The following is a 27429-nucleotide window of genomic DNA, read 5'->3' as shown; positions in this document are numbered from 1 at the left end:
GAGAGATGTTTAAAGTAGCTCACTTTGTCCTTCCTCTGCTGGAATTCATCTACTCTCATTTTAAAGGACTTGTTTTTTTTTTGGCGGAGTTCTTCCACTTTGGAGTTGTTGCTGTACTTTTTTAAAGATAAAAGTACTACTTGAATAAATAAAATAAACGGTTTTTTCATGAAATGCCCCTGAGGTTTAACGAAATGCACCAAATACACCTGCGTGTTTCAAATTACATATTATACCCCTATTTAAACTTATTGTGCACCAAATACCCTTCTTACTGACGGAAGTCTAACGACATTAGTCATTAGTGCTAATTAACTTACTTAACCCCCCTAATTAAACTAATTAAACCTAATCGAACATGATTATTTATGGAAATTAGAACCACTGTGATAGCTCTATCCACCACCAAGCCCACAGACACACCACCATTGAAGCTGCACCACCGCCATCACAAAAGTCCGCACCGGCTCCACCGTCAAAGTGCACAGCACCACCTCCATCATCCAATTTCCGCACCGTCGGCCTCCACCCTCAAAGCGCACACCGCCTCCACCACTACAACTCCTTCTCTCTCTCCCAAGTCCGAATGAAGTCCCACATCCACCATCAAAACCACCATCGACTACCCCAATAACGAGAATTACTCTATCCTCTCCATTCCCCCATCCTTGCTCTCCTCTCATCCTCTTCTCTCTCCTCTTCAATTCGCAACTCAAACCCCCAAATTTTAGATTAAATTCATGCAACCCCAACTCCATTGAAGAAGCAACGAAGCTCTCGCGATGAAGATGCTTTTCAGAAACCCAACTCCATTGAAGAAGCAACAAAGCTCTGGATTAAATTCATATTTTCGAACCCAAAATTTTCCTCTTTTCCTCTCCCCTTCCCTGATTTTCGAACCCAGAAGTTACATTAATTGGATCAAAACATAAAGAAATCAATTCTGAATTTAGGATTTGGCAAATCAAATTGGGGATTTTAGCACGAATTGTGGAGCTAATTGATGAGATAATTGATTGAAGTAGAAGCATTATTGCTCGATTAATTTTATCACAAGTTTGATTTAAATTGGGCAAATTTTGAACCTAGATTTTCGAGAAGTTTGATTGAATTTTGAGTGAGTTTTTTTTTTTGGTTGCTAAATCTTTAGGTTTGTTATGTATTAATCAGGTTTATTTGGAGGTTAATTGTTAATAATTAGGATAAATAGGTAAATTAGCACTAATGACTGACGGCGTTAGACTTCCGTTAGTAAGAAGGGTATTTGGTGCATAATAAGTTTAAATAGGGGTATAATATGTAATTTGAAACACGCGGGTGTATTTGGTGCATTTCGTTAAACCTCAAGGGCATTTCATGAAAAAACCGTAAAATAAAAGGCATAATAAAATGAAACAATGACTTAACATCAAATACATACTAAGGTGATGTACTGTTATTTGGTTGACATGAAATACCATGTGAAGTATAACTAACGTGGTGTAACACCCCGACTTCTAAACACCATTAATTAGATTAATTATCTTTAATTAGCAGCGGAAACCCTAATTTAGTCGGAGCGTTACTGCCGTATCTCCCTCGTGGGAAATACAAGGCGACATAACCTTTTTACATTTACTGACTACTGTTGAGTAATAGTAATTATACTTCACTTCAATTAATTCTTTAAAAATTGCATTGAAATCTAAGTAAACCTTAATAAATATTTCTAACATGTTTTAACATTAATTTGAAAATTTAACTCAAATCGTGAAATCAACCTTAGAGTTTAGTTAATACATCCCTTTATTACTAATGACATAGTTATCTTTATTAAACATAGATCGTGACTTTGATGGTTGCATCCTCACTCTAAGGCATCCCATGATCTTCTTCGTACCTAAAACAAAAGCAACATCGTGAGCCGAGACCCAGTAACATACTACCCTAACCGCGTAAACTCATTTCAATTCATTTTATTTACTTTGCAATCAGGGAGAATAGAACATAGTAAAACATTTTCATAAATGCAATAAAACATCATTTATAACTTGAAACTTTGATAGTTCCCATTATCTTTTATAAAACCTTCTTTTTACTTGGTAACTGACAAGTTAGCCTTGCGGGACGTCTCCCACCTTACGATAGTCCTCAAGGAGCACTCTCCCTTGTTGGATGTCCCGCGGTACGGTGGTACGTGCACGACCTAGAAATAGTAACCCCACTAACTGCCAGAACCGGTTACACTTTTATTTATCATGTTTCGTATCTTATTCGTAACTCATAAACATCATTCTTATAAAATCATTTATCAACGCATATTGAATATCATCATGCATAAAACAAACTTCATAAATACATTTCATAGCCCACAATCCAATAAAACATATCATTGTAAACACATTTCATAATCTCATAAAACACATTTCATAAGGGGATTGTGGGTGTTAGCAATATATGTTACCTCAATCGTAGTTTATACGTCCCGTTCGATAGACCGTTCTTCCTGAGTTCCGAGTTCGATTCTTTCAAAATATTAAATTATTGAATTAGTACTAAAACAATAAATAAATTAAAATTGACATTTTATAAATAATAAATTTTATAAGTAGTGAATTTATAAATAACGAATTTAATAAAAATATAATTTCATAAATTGGAGTTGCTCTTAAACCAATTGATTTTTACTGTATTTTGAATTTTTGATGTTTGATTAATATGAAGTGCTTAATAAAATACAAAACACACCAAGTTGTTTCTTACAAACATGTACTACGTACAAACGATAATAAACATGGAGGGTGAGAGAAACAATTAAGGGGTTTAATTGGGGATACACGTTTATTTGGGAGTAAATAAGTGGAATATTTGATATTTATAAGGGTAAAACGAAGATTAATGTTTGACAAATAAGAAAAGATTCCAAAAGATATTAAGAAAATCTAAGACAATCCAATATAAAGATAAGTATATGAAAATTGTACTTATATTGAATTGTCTTATCTCTCAAAAAACAAAAAAGAATGTTAGATTGTCTTAGAGTCAAAAATAGACTTAACATTCAAGAACAGAGAATAACAACAACAATAGTCAATAATAATAATAATAATAATGCGAGTAGTAATAATAATTACATAGTATTATTATAATGATAATTAATAATTATTATCAATATTTATGATTTATAATAATAATAATAATAATAAAAAAAAAATAAATAATAAAAATAATAATAATAATAATAATAATAATAATAATAATAATAATAATTACTACGCATTATATTGTATTAGATGTGAAGCCCGTGCGATGCACGGATTCGCACAATGTATATGTCCGACTTAAAGGTTTAATTCGACTGATGATTTTTTTATTGAATAAATATTAAGAAAATATTTAGATGAAATATATTAGTATGATAAATTCTAACTTTCCATTGTTTTTACGTTATATTTTCAAACTTTATCTTTATCAAATTCATTGTTACTCAAACATGAAAAACAATTCTATGTTAATTAAAAAATTGCAACAATTGTTTGTTGATTATTAATTAATTATTATTTTTTAAAAAATTTAAAACAAATTTTTCCTCTTTGTGAAAGACAAGTATTTCAGTATAATGATCGTGTATTGCTTTATGCTTCAAAGTTCTACGACCTCGCATTCCGACCCCAGGGGGAAGTTTTTTAGTAACAACTTACGCACTGATTGGGTAATTGACTGACAAAATTGATTACTTGTTCGACACATATGTGTTGGTGGTGTCGACGCTCGTATTGGTTTTAATTTTGACCTGACGAACATTAATAAAAGTACGTACTTATTCAAAACAAAAAAAGTTGTTCTTTATAGACGGAATTAGAGAAAGCTAAATTAGTAGTTATTGATTTTATTAGTACCCCAGTATGAAACTATTACTAAATATTATAATCTGTAATTAGTTTCGTGCGTAAAACTGTTGAATGAGTCACTGCAACAACAACAAAAAAACAAAAAAGTATTAAAAAATACGAATTATACACTGTATATAGGTTTCACCACATAAAAACATGCAGGATTACATGATCATATATTCATGATGAATGAATTAATTTTACATTACTACGGAGTATGATAAAAATGACATAAAACTTATGGAAAAAAAAACATGATTTGATACAATTCATACGCATTAGTGGGACTATGGGAGAGATAATTTTGAATCTTCATATTATATACTCCATAACAATTTACTTTTTCTAAAAACTATAACAATTATCTTTTGGTAGAATTTTAATGTTATTGTAATTCTATTCCTTACACTATTATTATGTTATTAATAATCTAGTAATCCACACATTAGTTATCTATTTTAACTCTTAGTAAAATTTATCTCTTCTTATAAAACATGATTTGATATAATTCATACGCATTAGTGGGACTATGGGAGAGATAATTTTGAATCTTCATATTATATACTCCATAACAATTTACTTTTTCTAAAAACTATAACAATTATCTTTTGGTAGAATTTTAATGTTATTGTAATTCTATTCCTTACACTATTATTATCTTATTTAATAATCTAGTAATCCACACATTAGTTATCTATTTTAACTCTTAGCAAAATTTATCTCTTCTTATCTTTTATCGAGTGTTTATTTATTTATTTTTATTTTTAATAAATCTGAAATAGTATTAAGTTATACGGAGTATATTTTATGACGTGGAAATCCTACGTGACGCTCCAAATGTTCTTGAAAAAATTCCCCTTTATATATATATATATTAGATTATTAATATTATATATATATATATATATTAGATTATTAATATTAAATTTCGATAAGGTCTCGGGAGATTAGTTCACTCGCCGAAAGCGGTGGAAACTCCTCGTACTTGAACAAAAAAAACAAAAAAAATCGATAGGTCTACTCTACCTTGTAGTCTTGTACTGTAAAATACTACGGAGTAATCCTCTTAAAAAAGAACAAGATCACCTTTAATTCAAAAAGCTCAAATCTCTATACTTCATATTAAATTTATTTTACTCCGTATTTTAATTTATTTTTTCTTTGACACAAACACTCCCACACACTCTCTCTCTCCTCTTTTCTTTGAACTCACTTTCACTCCCCTCCCTCTCAAACTACTCCTACTGACATATTTTTTCTTTCCTAATTCAAATCTAGGGTTTTCTTTTTTCTTTTCTTTTTTTGCTCTATTTTTTTCTTCTGATTTTTTGGCTGCTTGTTGAAGAAAGGTAGGCGAGATTTCAATTTTCTCCCTTCCTGGGTTTCCGAAGAAATCTGCTGCTGTTCATTGGACTAAAAAAACACTTGGGAAGTTTCAAAGTTTCAATTTTGAGATCTGGGGTTTCTTAATTTGCCATAAAAACCCTAATTCTACCCCTGTTTGGCAAATTTCTGAGTGTTTCAACTTTTGGGTAAGTTCTAATTGTTGCCTTTTGGGTGTAATTGAGGTTTTTTTACTGCATCAGAAAGGGTTTAAAACCCTAATTTTGGATCTTAAACCCTAAAAGTTTCAATCGGTCTTGCTGTTTGAGCATCTCGGTAAGTTTAATTCTTGGTAAAATTGAGAAATTTGATGTTTTGGGGTAAAATTTGAAGTGATTTTTTCTAAACAATTGGGTGAGGTAAATGTATGGATGGGAGAGAAGGTATGGCATTGCAAGGTTCATCACCATATTATATGCATAGAACAATTCCTGGGGCAGTTGGGTCAGGTGCCGGGCAGCCTGGATTGAATACACCTCCTTCAGGGTTTAGACCTTCTTCAAACCCTAACCTTTCTTCTCAGCAAATTGTTAGGTCTAGTAATTCTGTAGGTCCTGGATTCAATGTAGAAGGATCTCAGCCCAATGTGCCTCAAGGATTCACCATTACCGTTGCTTCAACTGGGGGTTCATTGAGTGAGCCTACAAAGAAGAAGAGAGGACGGCCAAGGAAATATGGACCAGATGGTTCCGGCCCCGGGGCGGCATCCGGGTCAGGTACTATGTCGTTGGCCCTTTCCCCATCTACCCCAAATTCGGGTACCCTTGCGGAGAGGAAGAAGAGAGGAAGACCTCCTGGTTCTGGGAGGAAGCAGAGGTTGGCAGCTGTTGGTAAGCTTAATTACTTTTACTTCGATTTACTTATGTTTGATCTGGTTGCCTGCTGTTCTGTTTGAAGAAAGCTCATAATGAGCTTAAGTGTATTTTGTTAATTGTGGTGGTTTATTGTTTACTGCATGTCAATTATCCTTTGGCATTCTTGCTAATATTATGTGGATTACCTTGGAACATTGCGAGCTAATTGTATGATATGTAAATAAAAGTTATCAGTCTCTGTTCACTATTTATGTGGTGAAAGTGTATTTGTGTTCAGAAACAGAGTTCTCACTTCTGTAGTATATATACTTTTGTTTTCTGTTCAATATTTATGGGGTGAAAATGTATTTGTGTTCAGGAAGATAGTTGCAAGACTTCCTACTTTCCGTGTAATATTTGAGAAATTGCTAATCAAAGGGCATTGGTGTAATCAAATTGAAATATGTATAATAAATAATATTTCGCCAATCAAGGAGAATGGAGATTAATGGGGCGAACCTCGAAATGTTTTGCTTTATATAACCTGAATTGAAAGCTAAATAGGAACTTGATTAGAATTGTTCATCTGTCATTTCTTACATTTTTATGTGTGTTGATAAAAGCTGCAAAGTTGGACACTATTCCATTCACCCGAAGAAGCAGATATATTCAATTGAAGAGAAATGATATTCTGACATTTGGCTATTTTGTCACCCTGACTGCCAGACACTACTTAGAAATACCCAAATGGATGGAAAAAGTTTCATGTGTTTTCCTGTTATATTTGAGGATCACAACTACATATCCTTATCTTAGGTGTTAAATGTGTGTTTGACATGCTTATGGGATTAATTGGAGTGGCATTGCCAGCAAATAATATAATTAGTTGCTAGCTTTTGTGATACTAATTTGTCCAGTGACTTTTACTAGTGGCTTGTACAAAGATGTTTGGTAACTTAGTTGATGGGGCTCACTGTTAGCTGTTTAATTCTGTAAATGACATGTATGTATATTAACCTCTTGGATGTTCCTCTTTAGTAAGGACTCTTTTGGATAAGCGAGTAAGTTCCGATTTTCTTTTTGGGATAAGTGTCAAATAAGTTGCACCTGACCCCCATTTTTTTGAATCAGAGAATTGGGCCGAAACCATCTTTCAATATCCTAATGCAAGTATTAGTGGTTTGGCACGGTCTACCCTCCGTCCTCAATGTTTGACCATTTCCTTTACAAAACATGATCCTTGATCTAGGAGTTTGCAAATTTAATTGAAACAACTATATCTAAATGGTAATGCATCGATATAGTTTGCATAGTCTTCATACCATTATTTGAACTAGCAGTTCGTGGTTTGGTTCAATGACAATTAATTCTAAGTATATACTCTTGCCTTGTGGTAAATTGGCAATTCCCTTCCCCCAACCTCGCATCTTGGAATAATATCGATTTCTGTTCTTTATCTTTGCAAAATGTTAGAAGTTGGTGTGGATTATACAGGAAAGTTTGTAGTGGTAAATATAATCTAGAAACATCAAGTTATGTGTGAATTATACTGTGTTTGCTTGATATTGTAGTCTGATGTTGCACGGTGTATTTTGTAAATAATCTGTTCACACCATTTGAAATTTACCATGTAGCTAGTCATTGATATTCATTGACTCCTTTTTTGTGAAACAGTCTTACTAATTTTGTTGTAGCTAGTCTTCCATTACAAGAATGTATTTTGAACTTACATTGAAATTGTATCATTGATAATTTCAGGTGACTGGATGAATAATTCTGCGGGCCTTGCATTTACGCCTCATGTCATTCATGTTGCACCTGGAGAGGTATGCTAGCAAGCTTGAAAGCTACTATGAGACTTTTCACAGGACTTGTATATTGATATGATGAAGTGATGCTTAATATTGCATGGGTATTGTAGAATGACTAATATTTTAAAGCAAGTGTCTTATGATTTGAAAGGGAAAGAGTTTAAAATTAGTACTGATGAGAAGTTTGTAAAAGAGGACAAGATTTGGAAACTTTTTTTATCGTAGAGTTTGTCATGCATTCACCCTTTTTTCCGTCCACCTCCCTCTTCCTTGAATAGTTGTATGATTCTTATGTTATATTTTAGGAGAATGTAATTCATGGGCTATGAAGTTTGAAAAGTATAGATCTTTAAAACAAGCTACTGTACATTACAACAATCTCAAATCTAGTGGCTGTGCAGTGCAATGTGTTCATTAATTCAGAAGCAGGATTGAAATGACTAGAAAGTTATAGAGATAGACCCTTAACATCATTTTTTTAGGATAGAATTTTGTCTGTTATATTATTGAATCCTGATTCCTGGAAGATTAATCATTGGTTGTTATTAATTTACTGGTGTTTGTGAACTTCAGGACATTGCCGCAAAAATACTATCATTTTCGCAACAAAGACCAAGAGCTCTATGCATTATGTCAGGCAGTGGTGGTGTTTCTTCTGTAACACTACGTCCGCCTGGATCAACAGCTGGGGGCGTCTTATTTGAGGTAAATAATCTTTACTGCTGTGAAGAGATAGAAAGTTTTAACTTTATTCTGTTTGCAAGAAATTTATCACAATTTGGTTTTCCACAAACTGAATGAGCTGAAAATGTTATACATGACCTTTGTATATTACCAGTCTTCAGTTTGATAATATTCCTCTTTGTTAGTTTTTGTTGTCTCACAATTTTGTAATCATATTTACGTATTCTCTCATTTTGTTGCCGGGAACAATTGTTATAGAGGTTTTCAGTATTTTATTTGTTTTCGGATAAGTTTTCCTTCAAAGTTCTGATGATAATTGGGCTTCATTAGTCCATTCTATTCACCTGAAATTAACCTTGTCATAATTTGGGTAGCCCTCAGAGCAATGCCACTCATGGTGACAATTTTCCCTATTAGCCCACTTTCTCCCTCCTCCACATCAACTCTCCTCATAGGAATTTTTTTTTTCTCCAAAATTCTATCCCACTCACGAGGAAACAAAAAAACCCATCACTCATTCACTTTCTACTATTTCATCAAATAAAATATTTTAAAAGTAAAATTTAAATTGTTCATAGATAGCAAAATGGATGTCATTTTATAGAGAATTAAAAAATCTGGCCAATTATTCAAAAAATATATTTTTATTAATTTTATTTTCTGAAAAAAGAAAAATAAATTATGTAAAATGATGTTTGGCATGCCTGCCGAGGCGTGAGGAAATTTTATTTCTCCTAGTCTTTTGAGTATCTTCCCATTTCCTCACAAGATGAGGAGAATTTCCTCATGGATTTTGGGCAAAAAATTTCCTCATGGGGAAAATTTTCCCATGAGCGGTATTGCTCTTATCTGAACGTATTTGAAATATTTTTCATCTTTTAATAAAAGAATAGAACAAGGTCCTTTTGCGTGCCCTGTATGGTTCTGCAACTAATTACACCTTATTTGAGTAATATCTGTCTGATAATTTCTGTACAAGGTGTTATTCCAATTCCTTTCCTCACAGAAAAGAAGATACAGAAACAGAAGAAAGTATGAAAACCTGAAAAGGCAGTTGGTTGTGTAACTGATTTGCCTGTCTAGATATGCATTTTCTTCTGTTCGGAAGTCGTGCGTCTATAGGGGAGTGTTGAAACATTCAGATAGAGAACGACTGTATAGCGAATCTTATTTGTCTTAAGAAAAGCAAATGAAGTTTATGCATTGTTGCTGTTATACATTGACATAGGTTGTAAATTGTTGTGTGGGTAACACTCTGTCATACTGTGGTGTTAATCATGTGGTGAATATTTGCTGTTGACCCACATTTGTCTGGTAGTGGTGTTGTATAACTCCAATCTTCTTTACGTATTTATTGTGTGTGATCGGTGTAAGAAGCTCAGAGCTGAGTCATTTGGGTTGATAATTTGTGTAGGGCCGTTTTGAGATATTATGCTTATCTGGTTCTTACTTGGTTGCTGAAACTGGTGGGTCACGTAATCGGACTGGTGGAGTTAATGTTTCTCTTTCTAGTGCTGACGGGCATGTGATTGGTGGTGCAGTTGGAGGAAGACTCGTTGCGTCAAAACCAGTCCAGGTATTATAAATTTAATTTTTAAACGCAGCTTCACATTTTCTTTTTATTCCTGGCTTATTTTTAACTTTTTCACTTTTCCGTGTCCAACTTTGTGTTAGGATGCACCTTCATTTTAAGTTATCCCTAAAACCGTTGTCTGCTACCAAAAAATAAAAAAAAACAAAACCTTGTATTCATTTGTTTTTGGCTAGGTAGGTTTCCATCATCAGAGTAGTGAGATTGATAAATGTTGGGAAGCTCTAATTAACTTTTCTTTGGGTATTGGAATCTAAGACATGCATACTACCATTCCTTACTGTATTGCCATTTGTTATTTGATTATCTTTCCAAGGTTTACTCGACCTGCCAATATATTTATCTACCTTCTATCCCTTGGGCCACATTAGATCGTTTTCAAAGTTGCTTTCATTTTCTTTTCAAAGTTGTTTTCTTGACCTGCGGACTGTTATAGGTCAATCTATTCGTAATCATGTAATTTACATCGCGTTTTAGGCATGGCACTATTCTTCCTCTAGTTGAAGCAGGATGTCTATTCCTCTCCTGATGTATATGCGTTATGCGTGTAATATAAACTTCTTTTCCTTAAAAGGGAGGAAAATATACCGTAAAATCACAAATCCTTCATTCTTCAGTTTGCCCATACTTATTATGTAATAGAATAACAAGGTTATGCAATACGGAGTATGTGTCTTGGCACAGAGAATTCCATGTATTTTGATTGCGTGGATTAATAAGCAAATCCTTCTTGCAGTCCTTTTACAATTTTAAAAGCAGGCTCAACCCCCTAATATTTTCGTCTGTTGCCATAACACTCCCTCCTAATGTTTTCACAATTCACACATTTCTTAGTATTGTTTTTCACATTTATTTTGGAGTTTGTTGGTTAAGAAATCTGCTTTGGTATTTTATTTTCCAAAATGCCCACAAATCTGAATTTAAATGCCATTACCCCAATATCCCTATTTCAAGTTTTCAACTATCACATGCCATGCCCCAACCTATATGCTAGCCTCTTACAGATGTTTATGCCAAACCATATTGTGAAATACAAGTGACAGAGGGAATACATTTTGAACTCCGTTTTAATATTTCCTTGTAAGCAGTTTTCCGCCTACTTGTTTTTACATTATTTTTGTGAACTAATTGGAAAACAGTCTTTCTCAACTCGGTCTCTTCTTGGAACAAACAAATTTAGATCTCCATATAGTGTTCTGCCTCAGAATTTAGCCATCTCTTGTTGGATTACTGTCGAACTTGATTTTGGTTGCAAATGGAGAAAAGCTCAACTCTTCCTCATAAGGGAAATATATATATATATATATATATATATATATATATATATATATATATATATATATATATATTTGGTCCTTAATATTGGTTTTGATGTGGAATAAAATGTGCAATTAGTTGTGGACGAGTAGAACTGTTTTGTGACTGGTTACCCTGTAATGTTAGCTTATCACTGTCTTTATCAGGTGGTAGTGTGCAGTTTTGTTTACGGGAATACAAAGGGCAAGAGCAAGGAGTCAGAATCGATAGACGAAAAGAGTTCAGAACAACCATTGAGTGATAAATCATCGGCACAGATCAACAACAATGCATCTTCTAGTCAAAATGTTGCTGGCTCATGGCCTGGTTCCAAAGGACTGGATCTAAAGAACCCCAATACTGACATTGACTTGGCAAGTGGATAAAACAAAAAGACATTCATGTTACTTGTTTGGGCGATATGTAAATACATTATGTTGTGTATTTAAAGCCTTTTAGATGCACAAGCTTCCGTATCATTAGTTCTTTTCGGAGTAGGGTAAAAAAAGAAGAAGATAACAGTCATTTCCTGACTAGTTTGTGACAGAATTAAGCTTTACAGTCTTGGAAGCCCTGAGTTGAGACTTGAGAATGATATATTGGCTGATATTTGGGGTAGCCAGAATTGAGATGAGATAACCCAGTTTAGGTAAGGTAGCGCATTGGTAATGGTAATGGTAATGGTAATGGTAGGTGTATTTTTACAGCTAAGAAGAGTTTTATGATGAGTGTTTGATTGAGTGCCTCAGATTCTGTTGTAACTCTCCAATTTACCATTTTTAGTTTCTTCTCTTAAAATTATTTTTAATGTTGGTCTCTCTCATTTGTTAATTACTTAATTGTGATTGCATCTTTTGTTGATCTGCTTTTGCGTTTTTCAAATTGCCATTGAATTTGGTACCAATAGTACAAGGGAGTACTAAAAAGTCAGAAGCTGTTGAGAGTTTTGACAAAATTCGAGATGATCTGCAATGTTAGAGACTATATACTCCCTCCGTCCCGGAATACTCGACCCGGTTTGACCGGCACAGAGTTTAAGGGACTTGAATTGACTTATTTAATTTAATAGGTAGTAGTTGATAGTGGGGTATTATTTTAATGCAGTTAGTGGGAAATGTGTAAAGGGGTGGGGTTGGGGGAGAGTAGGGGTTGAATTTTTAATTATTTTTTGTATGGAGTAAGGGGTAGGTGGGTTAATAGGGGTGGAGTGAGAAATAATATAATATTGTTAGAATATTTCCATTTTTAGAAACAGGTCAAGTATTAAGGGACGGCCCGATAAGGAAAACAGGTCAAGTATTTCGGGACGGAGGGAGTATCTTTTTTGGCAAATTGCTCCAATCACAACTCTAAACAAATCCTAAGAAGAAGCCTGAAAACGCCAGGCCAGTTTTTCTATAAATAGTGCATATAAAGGACTAGGGTTTAGTCATATAAATACTACACGTACGTGCTTAGAGTTTTGATTCCCTTGAGCTACTTCCAAATTCCAATGTATTAATAATTTTTTAATTCTCAAAAAATATTTTTATATGGGGATACTAATTAGTACTGAATCTATGATAACACCACTACTATGGGGCACCATTCAATTTTGCAAAATCAGGCCCTTTTTTTTTTTAATGTAAATCAAATACTCAATTTTCATTAATTAAAACAGGGTACTGAATAAATATAACTAGATTTAGAAAGAATTAATAAGTTAAAATTAGTTATATTAATACTCCATCCGTCTCTTAATACTCGAACCGCTTAACTTTTCGGGCCGTCCTTTGATATTTGCACCGCTTCTATAAATGGAAATTTTCACCAATATTATATTATTTATCACACTTACCTATTACCCCACCTATACCCCTACTCTCTACAAAAAAATCATTTAAAAATTCACACCCCACACACACCACTCCCCACCAGGGCCGTCTCCAGCAATTTAGAGGCCATGTGCTAAATTCAGATATTGCGCTCCTAAAAATTTTTACGAGCAATTATTTAATGTAAAAAACATAATTATTATATTAATATTGTTTTATTTATACAAAATATAGAGTCAAATTAATAATATGGTAACGTTTTATGTGTGATGGTTTGAGAAAATTGATGAAAGGGTTGACAAACATGAAAAAAGCAAATAAAAAAGGGGCAAACGAAGAATCAAACCCTTACCACACATATGAGTCCTTACCAACTGCGACAAAGATTACATAATGCATAACAAAGTAGCGGTTACATATATAATATTTGTTCTTGGAGGTTTAACCAACATAATTTCTTTTTGGGGCCCTAAAATTTTGTGGCCCGGTGCTAAAGGTCCGGCTGGACCTCCCTCTAGCTAGCCGGCCCAACTCCCCACCCCTTACATTTCCCACTAACTATATTAAAAAAAATACTCCACTATCAACTAACACTCATTAAATTAATAAGTCAATTCAAATATCTTAAACTCCGCACCGGCCAAACCGGTGCGAGTATTAGGGGACGGAGGGAGTAATAACTATGAAAATTGACAATAAATATTTGGAAACTATGGGTGTTATTTCCAAAATTTTATTTTTAGTTTTCTAAAAAAAGTAAAAAAAAGTGATAATGACTTTTAAACCAGTGGAATACTAGAATTTATGCACGCGATGTGTGCTTATAATTTTAATGCGTAATCTAATAAAAATATATACTTCCTCTGTTCCGGAAATATCGCACCATTTGTTTTTTACACTATTCACACTACGACTTTGACCATTTTTTGTGATTCGTACATAACGAAACTTTTGTCATGTGGGGTTATGTTAGATTCATATCGATATATATTTTCTAAATATTAATTTTTTATAATTTTTCATTGCACACAATTTGAGATATTAAGAGTCAAAGTAATGGTTAAATGAGTAAAAGTCAAACATGGTGCGATATTTCCGGAACGGAGGAAGTATATATAAAGGCATATTTGCTGAAATATTAGAACGCCACGTAGAAAATCGAATGGTTTCGGCCAATTTCTAATTTATTTTTGAATTAAAAAAATTGAGTGCCACGTAGATAATTAATTAGGTGCCACATAAATATTTTTATTAATTAATTACTAATATATACAACTCTATCCAAAATAAAACACTCTAATAATGAAAAAATAAATCAAAAATAAAATTCATCCAAAATCAAATACTAATCTAAAATAAAATTCAATCAATCGATATATATTTTCTAAATATTAAATTTTTATAGTTTTACTTGCACACGATTTGAGATATTAAGAGTCAAAATAATGGTTAGAGGAATAAAAGTCAACCCTGATGCGATATTTCCGAAACGGAGGAAGTATTAGGTTGTTTTTATTTTATTTTCTGGATTTAAGTAGAGGGCAAAAAAGGCAATTTTATATTTGATGGTCCTCTATATAATAGAGATTTGTAGTTGAATTGGAAGAACCCTAAATTCTGAAATCAAACTATACTGAAAGACGATTTACAAGTCTTTGATCGAGTAGTACAGTGTATAGAACATCAACATGGCAGATTGGGGTAACTTACCTAATGAGCTCGTCACTAAAATTTCCGAACATATAAAATTCTTAGAAGACTTTGAGGTATTCGGCCATGTCTGCTCTGGTTGGAGATCAGCCGTAAAACAGGCTAAAGTTTGATGGCAACAATACTCAATTATCATCAACAACAACACTTTCTAGGGTTCCATGGCTTATGCTTCCTGAGAAAGACGACGACGACGACACCTCGAACTAGTGTCGTTTTTATAGCTTCTATAACCAGCAAGTTCGGCATGTTAATCTCCCGCACAAGAAAAGCTTAAGGCTGTTATCATCACATGGTTGGTTGCTCTCCGTGGAACTCATAAATCCCTTGACCGGTGCCGTAATAAACCTGGATCGTCAAAACAAGCTACTTTAAGAAATTCATATTGTCGGCGAACCCGTCTACCACTACCGATTTCACAATCGCCCTCATCTTAAGCGATCGCGATCGCATTCCTATTATCGGTTCTTCAATCATCTGTTTCTGGAGAAACCTTCTCCACAACGGTGGATGGAAACCACTCAAATTTTGTTTTTTATGCCTTGATGATATGACCTTTTATCGTGGAGTATTCTATGGTGTTACTGCGACTGATGGTTCTATACAGATTTGGCGTTTTGATGTCGACAATTCACGAGAGCCAGTGATCCAAATAGAGTTTCTTCGTCGAGACTTGATACGGAGATCAATTTATGATTTTAAAGATGAATACAAGTACTACTTGGTTGAATCAGGAGATAGGTTGTTGCTTATTTGTAGGGTGTTCAAATTGGAAGAGACGACCATCATTCCATGTATTTGATCTATTTGAGATAGATGTCGATATCAACAGAAAGCCCAAGAAATTAGACTGCTTATTCAATGATGTTGCCATTTTCATAGGCAGTAATTCATCCTTTTCTGCACAGGTATCTATTCATCATGGTTGTAAACCTAATTCCATCTATTTTACGGATGATTCTAGGATCGTTAGAAGTGGACGTAATATATCACCCAAGTTCAAGTTGGATCTCCACGGGAAGGGGAAGGACATGGGGTTTACAATCTAGCAGATGGGAGTATTCATCGTTGTTACAATGCTCCTTCACATTCTTCTACTAAATACGCACCGTTTACATGGTTTCAGCTTCCAAACTCATGATTAATTTTCTACTTTTTATATTTTATTATTTTGCACCTATTATATATGATAATATAGATCGAGGTTTTCTTTTGAGCACAAAGATGCATAATAATATTGTTGATCGTACACAAACCTTCAAATAAAGATCAAGTGCCCTACCGTGGAATTGGATTACACCATTTGAGAGTATTAGTCCAAAAGCGCCACACATGATGTCAATATCTAGATGTATTTTTATATTTATATTTATGTACTCCGTAACTAAAGTTTTAATTTCGATAAACTTCTAACAACCTATACACAAACTAACCGACAATATAAGAAGCATGGTGAAGGCGAGCTTACCCCTATCCATCTAATATACGAATACATTAGAATCGATTGCTTGCTTTTTGATATTTCTCATGTGAAACGGGTATGTAACGCGGTAGCTCACCTAATGGCAAGGTGGGATACTAGTGGTAACTCTGAGTATATGTTTGTATTGGTTCTTTCCCTCAAAGTATTACTACTTTGGCAGAAATCGACTTGATTTAATAAAATGTCCGAGCTATCTTCCCCTCAAAAAATAAAAAAGTAGCAGACAATATTGTGGTTTAGCGGATAACTAGTGCAGTACTCGTGTATAATCTCAACTCTAAATTTTAAACTACAAACCATTATCATCTAAATAGAGCATATATACATTACAACAACAACAACAAAGCCTTAGTCCTACAATGATTTGGGACTAAATTAATAATTAAATTAACAAAGCCTTAGAGCATATATACATTCTTCTAATTAAATTAATAATGAATAGTGTATTGTTCCATTTTGTATTTTATCTACGAAAAAACTAAAACAAATCACGGTACATATATAAAAACATTTTTATCCCCGTTCATCACCGTTCCCAACTAAATTTATTCCCATCTACCACCTAATAGCGTGAACCAGATCCATGCAAGTGGGATTGATCACTATGAGCTGTCGAGTACAAAATCTATCTTATTTCCCTTGTTTTAAGATATTACCTAAGGTCGAGTAATACCTAAGGTCCAAGGATGTTCCTTTTTCACCTGTCATTTTTCATACGTCGCCACATTTAAGTTATCTTTAGCTGAATAAAGGAGTTGGTGAGTATCTATTTATCTATTACTTTATACTAAAATAGGCATCAGGAATGACACGTGTAAAATCTTGCCGTCAAAAACCACTTTCCTAAAAATATATATCGTAATAATAGATACCACGTAATAATAATTTTGCTAAATATTTTTTGATAATATTTTATTCAAATCAGTACAAATTACACATGTTGCCTATACAAATTACTTTGTTGCCCTGGTCCACGCTAAGTTAGCGTGGACCAGGTTTATATTAGTGTAAATGCATAGCGATAAGGATCATTATGATAATGGGCCTGTTGTTGTTTTTGTCTAGCTAACTTTAGGGCTCCTCGAACTTTTTATAAGCATCAGCCGACTATAGGATCTCTTTATATTGAAAATAATGATATTTTAATTTTCCATCCCGATCTAGGTAATTTGTTTGTAGCATAATCAAACATGGCAGATTGGGGTAACATACCAAAAGATCTCGTCACTAAAATTTCCAAACACATGAAATTATTAGAAGACTTTGAGGTATTCGGCCATGTCTGCTCTTGTTGGAGATCAGCCGTAAATGAGGCCAAGTTTCATGCCAAAAATACTCAAACTCAATCATCAACACTTTCTAGAATGCCATGGCTTATGCTTCCCGAGAAAGACGAAACCTCGAACCAACGTCGTTTTTATAGTTTCTATAACAAACAAGTTCGCCATGTGAGTCTCCCGCAGCCGAACCATCACAATAAAAGGTTGTTATCATCACGCGGATGGTTGATGTCGGTCACTTACATGAATTTAAAAGGTTATTTTAATCTGTGTCTCATAAATCCCTTGACCGGTGCCGTAATAAAACTTCCTCAGGTGAATCGTATACATTACCCCATATGTCAAATAAAGCACTTTGAGAAATTCATATTGTCAGCAAACCCGTCTACCACTACCGATTTCACAATCGGTCTGATCATAAACGTAACTCGTATGAACTTTGATTTAAGTTATTCAACCATCTGTTTCTGGAGAAACCACAACGAAGAATGGAAACCACTTGATGTGGATTTTATTAGTTTTGATATGACCTGTTATCGTGGAGTATTCTATGCTGTTACTGTAACTGCGCCTTCTATACAGATTTGGCGTTTGAATGTCGACAATTCAGGTCATCCGCAAGAGTTAGTGATCCAAATAGAGTCTCATCGAGACTTGATACCGAAATCATTTGATTATTATAAATATGTAGTGAACTACTACTTGGTTGAATCAGGAGATCGGTTGTTGCTTGTTTGTAGGGTCAGAACATTGGCAGAGACGAAATCGTTTCAAGTATTCGAGATAGATGTCGATAAAAGGGAGTTTAAGAAAGTTGACTGCTTATATGATGTCGCCATTTTTATAGGCACTCATTCATCCTTTTCTACAGAGGTATCTATTGATCATGGTTGTAAACCTAACTCCATCTATTTTACGGATGATTATATGATTAAAGGTACTAATTGTTGGTATAAAATAAAGTTGGACATCATGGGGAAGGACATGGGTGTTTACAATCTAGCAGATGGGACTATTGATCGTTGTTACAATGGTCCTTCACATTGTAGTAAATACGCACCGTTTACATGGTTTGAGGTTCCAACCTCATGATTTTGTCCAATTCATGTCTTTCTACTTTTTATATTTAATTTCATTACGTAGTGATTTTTCATAAATTTTGCACCTATTATATATACTTCGTATGATAATAAATGTTTGATAGATCGAGGTTTTCTTTTGAGCACAAAGATGCATAATATTGTTGATTGACCTACCGAATTGGAACATCGCACGATATAACCCGTGCGATGCACAATTAACAATTAGCATCAAAATTGAGCTTATAGATAATCTTCTTATTAAAACAAATGATATATAGATCTGTTACTGCTCCATTTTGTATCTTATTTATTTAACAAATTCAAATAAAATAAAAAGTAGGGTACAATGATACATTTACGTTCTTCCTCTCTCATAACCCATATCAAACATAAATTTATTCTCATCTGCTCTTTATTTCAATAGTCATACTCACTTAATACTCCCCTATCATTCAAAGTGGGTGGGTAGGGATGTCAGTGGGGCGGGTTTCGTGGGAGACCCGCCCCACATCCGCCCCAAGTAGGCGGGGATGGAGGTAGGTTTGGCGGGTGATGGGCGGGTTATGGGCGGGGATGAGTCCATTTCCATATAATTTTCCATTATTTGCCCTATGCAGATTCAATATACTTATTTTTATATGATTTTCCATTATTTACCTTATGCAGATTCAATATATTTATTTTTAGGTAACAATAGATTCAGTAAAATGATGTTGTCATAAATTGGACTAGAGAGCGGGAAAACTTTTAACTAGAGAGCGACATGTGTCCGATGTGGTTTTAGGTGCTTCGCCTCCACATTAGAAAAAGAAGAGGGCCTCCCAATTCTCAAAGACAGCCCTAATATTCCATAGGTAACGGGATCGACTTCCAATATATACATATTTTTTTTGCTATTTAGAGTTACTAGTTATTTTATTAAGAAAATAGCCTCCACATTAGAAAAACAGAGAAACTTTTGTGTGAGACCGCCTCACAGGAAAGACCGCCTTGTTGGCAGTCTTGCTGGCAGCCATGTCGGCGCGTGTGCTGAAGTCATGCTGACGTCATCATGTACAATTTTTTTTTTTTTTTTTTTTTGAATTTTTTTTTTTGATTTTATTTTCCAAGTTTAACTAATTGGACTTCAGGCTTAACTAAATGGACTTCAAGCTTAACTAATTGGATTTCAGGCTTAACTAATTGGATTTCAGGCTTTAATTTTTTTTTTTTCAAATTTTTTTCGAAATTAAAATTTTCAATTTTTTTTGGTACTAATTAAAATAGTGTAAAACATAACTAAAAGTAAAAAAAATCATAACTAATCGAATAACAAAATAGTTAAGGTATAAAGACAAATAGTTAAACTTATGAGTCAAATAGTTATTAATTTTAAACAAACTTATTATTAACTAAAACTCATAAAATCTTAACTAATTAGTTGCAATGCTTAACTAATTGATTTCATTGCTTAACTAATTGGGTTCAGTGCTTAACTAATTGGTTCAGTACTTAACTAATTGGTTTCATTGCATAACTAATTAGTTTCGTTGCTTAACTAATTGAATTTTAAACTTAACTAATCAGTTCCAGTGATAACTTAATTAAATCCAATGCATAACTAATTGTTCTGGTGCTTCACTAATTGGTTACACGGTTTAACTAATATGTTACATTACTTAACTAATTTATTACATTGCTTAACTAATTGGTTCTGAAGCTTAACTAATATGTTACATTGCTTAACTATTTGTTCTGAAACTCAAAAACACATAACTAAAACTCAAAAAATGTTAACTAAATCCAAGAAAATCGTAACTTAAACTGGTAAAATCATAACTAAAACTCGAAAAATCACAACTAAAGCCCTGAATGAAAACTAAAAAATACGTAACTAAAACTCAAAAAACCTTAACTAAAACAAAAAAAATCGTGACTAAAACTTAAAAATTCATAACTAAAACATAGAAAATCAGTCCAGCAATTCCACTGAGAATACCATTATTTCAGAATTATAACTAACTAAAACATAATTATTCTTAACTAAATACAAAAAAGTGTAACTAAAACATTACAATTCTTAACTAAAACTAAAACACCAGTGCTTCCCCGCTACGAATCCTCAGTTTGCAGCGATTCTATCACAATAATCGGCATCACACCGCAGCACCAACACTGCACAACCATCAGCCAGACCGCCACCACCGCAAAGCCTCCTCCTCAAAAATCGCAAGAGTTGACCTAATTACATCAAAGAGTTGACCTAATAACATAAAAAATCAAAAACTCCAAAAATCAAAAACTCCAGAAATCAAAAACTCCAGCATAAGAACATACTAATTTCATATAAATAAAATAAAAATCTACAGATTGTAGAAAATCTAACCTGTTTTGAAGGCGGAATCCGGTGGCTGAGGCGGTCTTGGTGGCAAGAGAAACCCTAGATATTGCGATTCAATTGAAATCGCCAAATTAATAAACAAAAACCTGAATTAATAGAATATCGATCGAAAATACAAGTCAGAACCAATGTCTTTGTACATGAGGAAGAATGGAGGAGGGAAGAAGAAGAAGAGAGGTATCGCTGCAGCCACAACCAATGTCTTTGTACCTCTGCCTCCTCATTCGCCTCCGCATCCACATTCGTACCTCCGCCTCAGCCACCGACCTTTGTACCTCCGACCACCAAATTCAACCGCATTCTCATTCGTACCGCCACAGCAACATAAGTTTCTCGAATTCTCCGTCTCTCTTCTCCATCGCAAAACCCTAACATTGTCTCGACACCTATGCTCCCTGCTTCCACATCGATGCGGCTCTTCCACTCTGGCGGAAATTATTCTCTGCTACGACGACGACCATCGTCTCTGTCGCCGCCGCCATGTGTGTGATGGAAGGAGGAAGAGAGAGAAAACGTGATGGGAGGGGGAGGAGGGAGGAGGGAGAAAACCCTAATCTGAGAAATGAGGAAGAGAGAGAAAAGGCTTGAAAATAAATGGTAAATAAATCATAAATAGGTATATATATTTTTGAACTTGTTTCTTTTTTAAACGCTGACGTCACTACCTACTTGGCAGCTGGACTGCCATCAAAGCAGCAGCTAGACTTCCATCAAGGCGGTCTTACGATAAGACCGCCTTATACAAAAGTTTGTAAGAAAAACAAGAGGGCCTTCAAATTCTCAGAGACCGCCCTGCTCGACGGCTCATAATGATAAGGATCATTAAAATAATGAGCCTGTTATTGTTGGGCTATATTTTTGTGTAGCCAACTTTAGGGCTCCACGAACTTTTTATAAGCACATTGGTGAGAGCCGACTATATATAGGATCTCTTTAAATTGAAAATAATGATATTTTATTTTTAATTTTCCATCCCGACCTAGGTACTTTGTTTGGAGCATAATCAAACATGGCCGATTGGGGCAATCTACACGATGATGTTGCCAGTAAAATCGCCGAACACGTCGAATTCTTAGAAGACTTTGAAATATTCGGGCATGTCTGTTCTCGTTGGAGATCAGCAGCCAAGCAGGCCAAGTTTCAAGCCAACAATACTCAAACTCAATCATCAACGCTTTCAAGGGTGCCATGGCTTATGCTTCCTGAGAAAGACGACACCTCGAACCAACGTCGGTTTTATAGCCCCTATAACCAGCAAGTCCGTTGTGTTAGTCTTCCGCAGCCGAACCCTCACGAGAAAAGGTTGTTATCATCACATGGATGGTTGCTATTGGAGCAATATGTTGGATTCTTTACGTTACTATGAATTCGATGGATGGTGTTTTCAGAAATTCATATTGTCAGCGAACCCGTCTACCACTAACGATTTCACAATTGCCCTCATCTTAATCGAACCTTATATGAACCTGTGTTGCCGTCATGCAATCATCTCTTTCTGGAGAAACAACAACGATGAATGGAAACCACTCTTGGAGCATAAAGGTTGTGGGGAATCTAATTCTGTATGCTTTGATATCATATGTTATCGTGGAGTATTCTATGGTGTTATGGAGACTGCCTGTTCTGGTAAGATTTGGCGTTTTGATGTCGACAAATCAGGTCATCCCCAAGAACTAATAATCAAATTAAAAACTCGAGACTTGAAGCGGACATCATATGACAAGAATTCTGTACTAAACTACTACTTGGTTGAATCAGCAGATCGGTTGTTGCTTGTTCGTAGGGTGAGAGAATTGGTGGACAATGCCTTTTTCACCAAATCGTTCGAAATATTTGAGATAGATGTCGATAAAAGGGAGGCTAACAAACTAGACTGCTTATATGATGTCGCCATTTTTGTAGGCAGTAACTCATCCTTTTCTGTAGAGATATCTACCGATCATGGTTGTAAACCTAACTCTATCTATTTCACGGATGATTATATGATATCTATTGAGTATTGGTATAGTTACAAGTTCGGTAACAAGGGGAATGATATAGGCGTTTACAATCTAGCAGATGGGAGTATTCATAGTTTTTACCATGGCCCTTTTACATTATTCTACTGATTTTGCATCGTTTACGTGGTTTCAGGTTCCAACCTCTTGATTTTTGTCCAATTCGATTATTTGATATTTAATTTTATTGCATAGTGATTTTTCATATTATATGATGTTGATTGATCGATGTTTTCTTTTGAGCATACAGCTGCGCACAAATATGAAATATATATTGATGTACAAAGCTGTGTCAATATATTACTCGAGTTTTAAATTTAAGCAAAAGAAAGGATCTACTCCGTGCTTGCTAATTTGATGCATTATGTATTACTCCCTCCGTCCCGGAATACTTGACCTGTTTTTCTTATCGGGCCGTCCCTTAATACTTGACCTGTTTCTAAAAATGAAAATATTCTAACAATATTATATTATTTCTCACTCCACCCTGTTAACCCACCTACCCCCTACTCCATACAAAAAATAATTATAAGTCAATTCAAGTCCCTTAAACTCTGTGCCGGTCAAACCGGGTCGAGTATTCCGGGACGGAGGGAGTAACTTATTGATATTGGTGGTTTCGGTGGGTTGGGCTGGTCAGGCGGCTGCATGCCTGCATGCACGTATTCGGGTTGGGTTGGACGAGCTGTTGTTGTTACGTTGGACCAAAGGTTAAGTTAATAGTTAGGGTTAAATGATGGGTTAGCCATTTAAAAGTGCAATTGGGGCATTTTATGATAAACTATATTGATGATGGGAAAATATAAGATGTTGCGTTGTATGTTATTATTTGTGGCATACGCCTTTATTTATAATACAAACTAGATCTTCTACTCTTAGTAGGTTTTCTAATTCATATAGACTTCTACGTTATATCATATAGCACACTTGGGAAAGTGAAAAAGTAAAGTGTCCATCAAATAGAATTTACAATACCATAGAATTTCCAACAAAATTTTGATCCAATTTAAACCAAACTATAAACAGGCGAACAACCCTAAGTATGCCTGCCAAAAGATATCGTCAATAGATGGTGGTTCTATGTACGTTAGAGACTTTGAAGTGGAGTGGATCAACCACGAAGCAGGCTAATTTTTGACACTACGCCCACAATAACAATTACTCCGTAGTAATTGACTCATGACTATACAACTAACAATTTCATGGCTATACCTATTATAGAGAGCCGACTTCCCGAGTCCTCCACATTGGATCACCCCCAAAAATCATTCACGACAAACGCGTACATTATAATAATGTAAAAAATTTAAATAATTACCATTAAAATGTTTTTTTTACAATCAAAATGTTTATGAACTAGAACTTTAACCACTAATGCAATAACACAACATATGATAATTAAGCAATTCAAAAATATAAATTATGTTTATATTAAAACTTTACTACCTACCATAAATATGTATTTTAATTATTTCTTATCAAAATAACTATACTTACAACTTTTCTATTTACATTTACGGTTTTTTTTTACAGGTTCATTTACAACTATATTTTTTTAGCAAGCCAGTTAATTTACATTTACTTTAAGCTATAAAAAAAAGGAATAGTTGGAATTTAAACATAGCAAATGACTACTCCATTTTAAATTTAAATTTAGTTTACTAAGATATTTAACCAAATTTTATATTCAATCACCTTACAAAACAAAATATAAAAATAAATTATACATTTTATCTCATGTTGCATGTATGTATTTAACTATCAAACTATTTTTTTTAAATTTTAACTCGATTTATTTTAAGATTAATTCTCAATACGTATAATCACCGCCCGGGGCAATAACTAGTGTCAATTAAACTAAAAGCAATAATATTAGTGGACGATGTTGACTTAAAAATTAAGTAGAACTCGATAACCTTAATAATTATATCATGATTTTATATAGGATACTATATATTAGTATAGTAACATAACGGTAATATACATATGCATAGAACTCTAACATTAGATAACTAAAACTATACCAAATCCAGTTTTCTAAAACGCACCCTATAACTCTAGTTAAATCGACAAGAATATGAAACGGACTGAGAGTCCAAATTAAGCTTGTAGTACACACCAAATCAAACAAAGACTCATTGTGTTAGGGTGGATGTGATGTGCGACGTTGGGCTCTTAATCAAACGTGGAGCAACTTGCATCACATTACAAAGTCATGTGATAGGAAATTAGGAAGTTTTTATTACATGGTTACGTCCACGAATAAGTCTTGTTTGGTTAACATTTTATTTCCTAATTTAATTAGAACAAGTTAGATTTTAGTCCGTGCGATGCACAATTCTATTAAATTGTTACGTTAAAATAAAACTCTTATACTAACTCTTATAGATTATACGAAGTATTAGATTAGTGTTTGATTTTGGATTGAATTTCATTTTAGATTTATTTTTAATTACTTAATTAAAATATCTACGTGCACCTAATTATTTATCTATTTGGCACTCGACTATTTTAAATTCAAAAATAATTTAGAAATCTTATTTTTCATTTGCCGAAACGATTAGTTTCTACGCGGCGCTCTATCGATCGATGGATTAGTGTATGATATTTAATTGAATTTTGATTATATAATATTATTATTTCGTATCAAATAAGATTTGTAGTAACATTAAAATCCGTTCTTAATAACTTCTATTTATCATATTACATAAAATAAAATAAAATAATTTTTTTTTCTAGATGGCGCTCTGTATGCTATTTAAATGTTCATCTTTTATCTACATAGTTAGATAGATATAAGATTAATTAGGCTCTGTTCTGTTCGACTTATTTTGACTTCATACAAAATAAGTTCAGATAAGTTTAGTTAAGTTCAGACAATATAAGTTAAGTCAAAATAAGGACAATAGAACGGACCCTTAGAGTGTTTGATGTTGGATGAAACACTCTTGTGTGTAGAGTTTTATTGGATATATTCTTTATTTATTAGATTTTAAATTAATTAAAATATGTAAATTATGGCACCTATTTATTATTGTACTAGATTTCGGGCTCCCTAGCGACCGAGTCATCACTTGGATAATTGTCCTTCTACAAAAAAAAAGTGAAAAAAAAAAATCATAATTAACTCCTATTAATGGTAGTACTTCCTCCGTCCCAGATTAGTTGTTACACTTCTAAATTAGGAATAACCCTACAATTATTATATTGTACTTCTCTTCCCAGTAACTTTTTTTTGTCCTCACACCCTCCCTCACTCAATTAGAAAAAATAACCCACTAACTCCTATCACATCTACTTTTCCAATAAAATAACAGTTGATAACCAAATAACCACTTATCACCTAAAACTTTTTGCAAAACAAAATGTAACAACTAATCAGTGACGGAGAGAATATTTGTTATTAATTTTTTTTTCTTTATTATCACTTTATTATATTTCATTTGCAAAAGATAATACGTAACATTCCAAGCCAAGTGGATAAGTCATTAATGTACGTTCAAATCATCAAAATCAAGGGTTCGAATCTTGCATTTCTAATTTTGAATAATATCTGGATGACATGACATATAATGACATGGGTCGAATTGAAAGAGGAGAGTGCTATGTGGCATTGTATATATACTTTCTTACAAACGGCTTTTAATATATTACTTCCTCCATTCTTATTTATATGACACAATAGAGTTTTGGACACTATTCACATAAGTGCCTTTGATTTCTTTTTGTGGTTTATACTTAAGTAAAAACATAGTCGTGTGGGATTTTGTTAGATTCGTCTTAATAAATATTTTTTAAATATCAACTTTTATAATTTTTTCTTATAGATAATTAAAGATATTAATGTTTGAAATCGTGCATTTACAAGCGTGACTAAATAATTGTGTCATTTAAATAAGAATAGAGGAAGTATTAGTATAGATATAAAATATATTTCCCCCTAAAATATAAATTTAATTAAAGAATATATATCGTTCCGAATAATTGGAAAGTCCAAATTTAATATAGAAAAATAAATAAAATTTAGGAATCTTGACTTCGATCACATTCGCAATAGTCAATTAAATTTTGCGAATATTTTTTTTTTTTGTCTATTTAGCCATTTAAACGCTTAATCATACATCGAATACTCGTTTGCTAAATCTCGTTAAATTTGGAACTCATGCTCAACATACAAACAAACAAGCTCAAGCTAAGGCCGAACAAGTATTTTTTACTAAACAAACACATGCATCTTGAACTACGAATTAAA

At 33.6% G+C, this 27429-nt stretch overlaps 2 protein-coding genes across 2 annotated transcripts; both read left to right on the top strand.

Annotated features, from left to right (window-relative positions):
* Window positions 1–5028: 5028 nt before the first annotated feature.
* LOC110778614 (AT-hook motif nuclear-localized protein 5) lies at window positions 5029–12239 on the top strand. The gene is made up of 5 exons (XM_021983164.2): window positions 5029–6085; window positions 7808–7875; window positions 8434–8565; window positions 9959–10120; window positions 11599–12239. Exons 1-5 carry the CDS (start codon window positions 5623–5625, stop codon window positions 11815–11817), a joined length of 1044 nt encoding a protein of 347 aa, XP_021838856.1. The 5' UTR covers window positions 5029–5622; the 3' UTR covers window positions 11818–12239.
* Window positions 12240–17628: 5389 nt separating this feature from the next.
* On the top strand, window positions 17629–18810 carry LOC130463661 (putative F-box protein At1g65770). Its single transcript, XM_056832858.1, has one exon. It carries the CDS (start codon window positions 17629–17631, stop codon window positions 18808–18810), a length of 1182 nt encoding a protein of 393 aa, XP_056688836.1.
* Window positions 18811–27429: the final 8619 nt, after the last annotated feature.

Source organism: Spinacia oleracea, chromosome 6, assembly GCF_020520425.1.
Source record: "Spinacia oleracea cultivar Varoflay chromosome 6, BTI_SOV_V1, whole genome shotgun sequence".
NCBI classification, from domain to species: Eukaryota; Viridiplantae; Streptophyta; class Magnoliopsida; order Caryophyllales; family Amaranthaceae; genus Spinacia; species Spinacia oleracea.
This window is presented reverse-complemented; position numbering and strand designations above follow the sequence as displayed.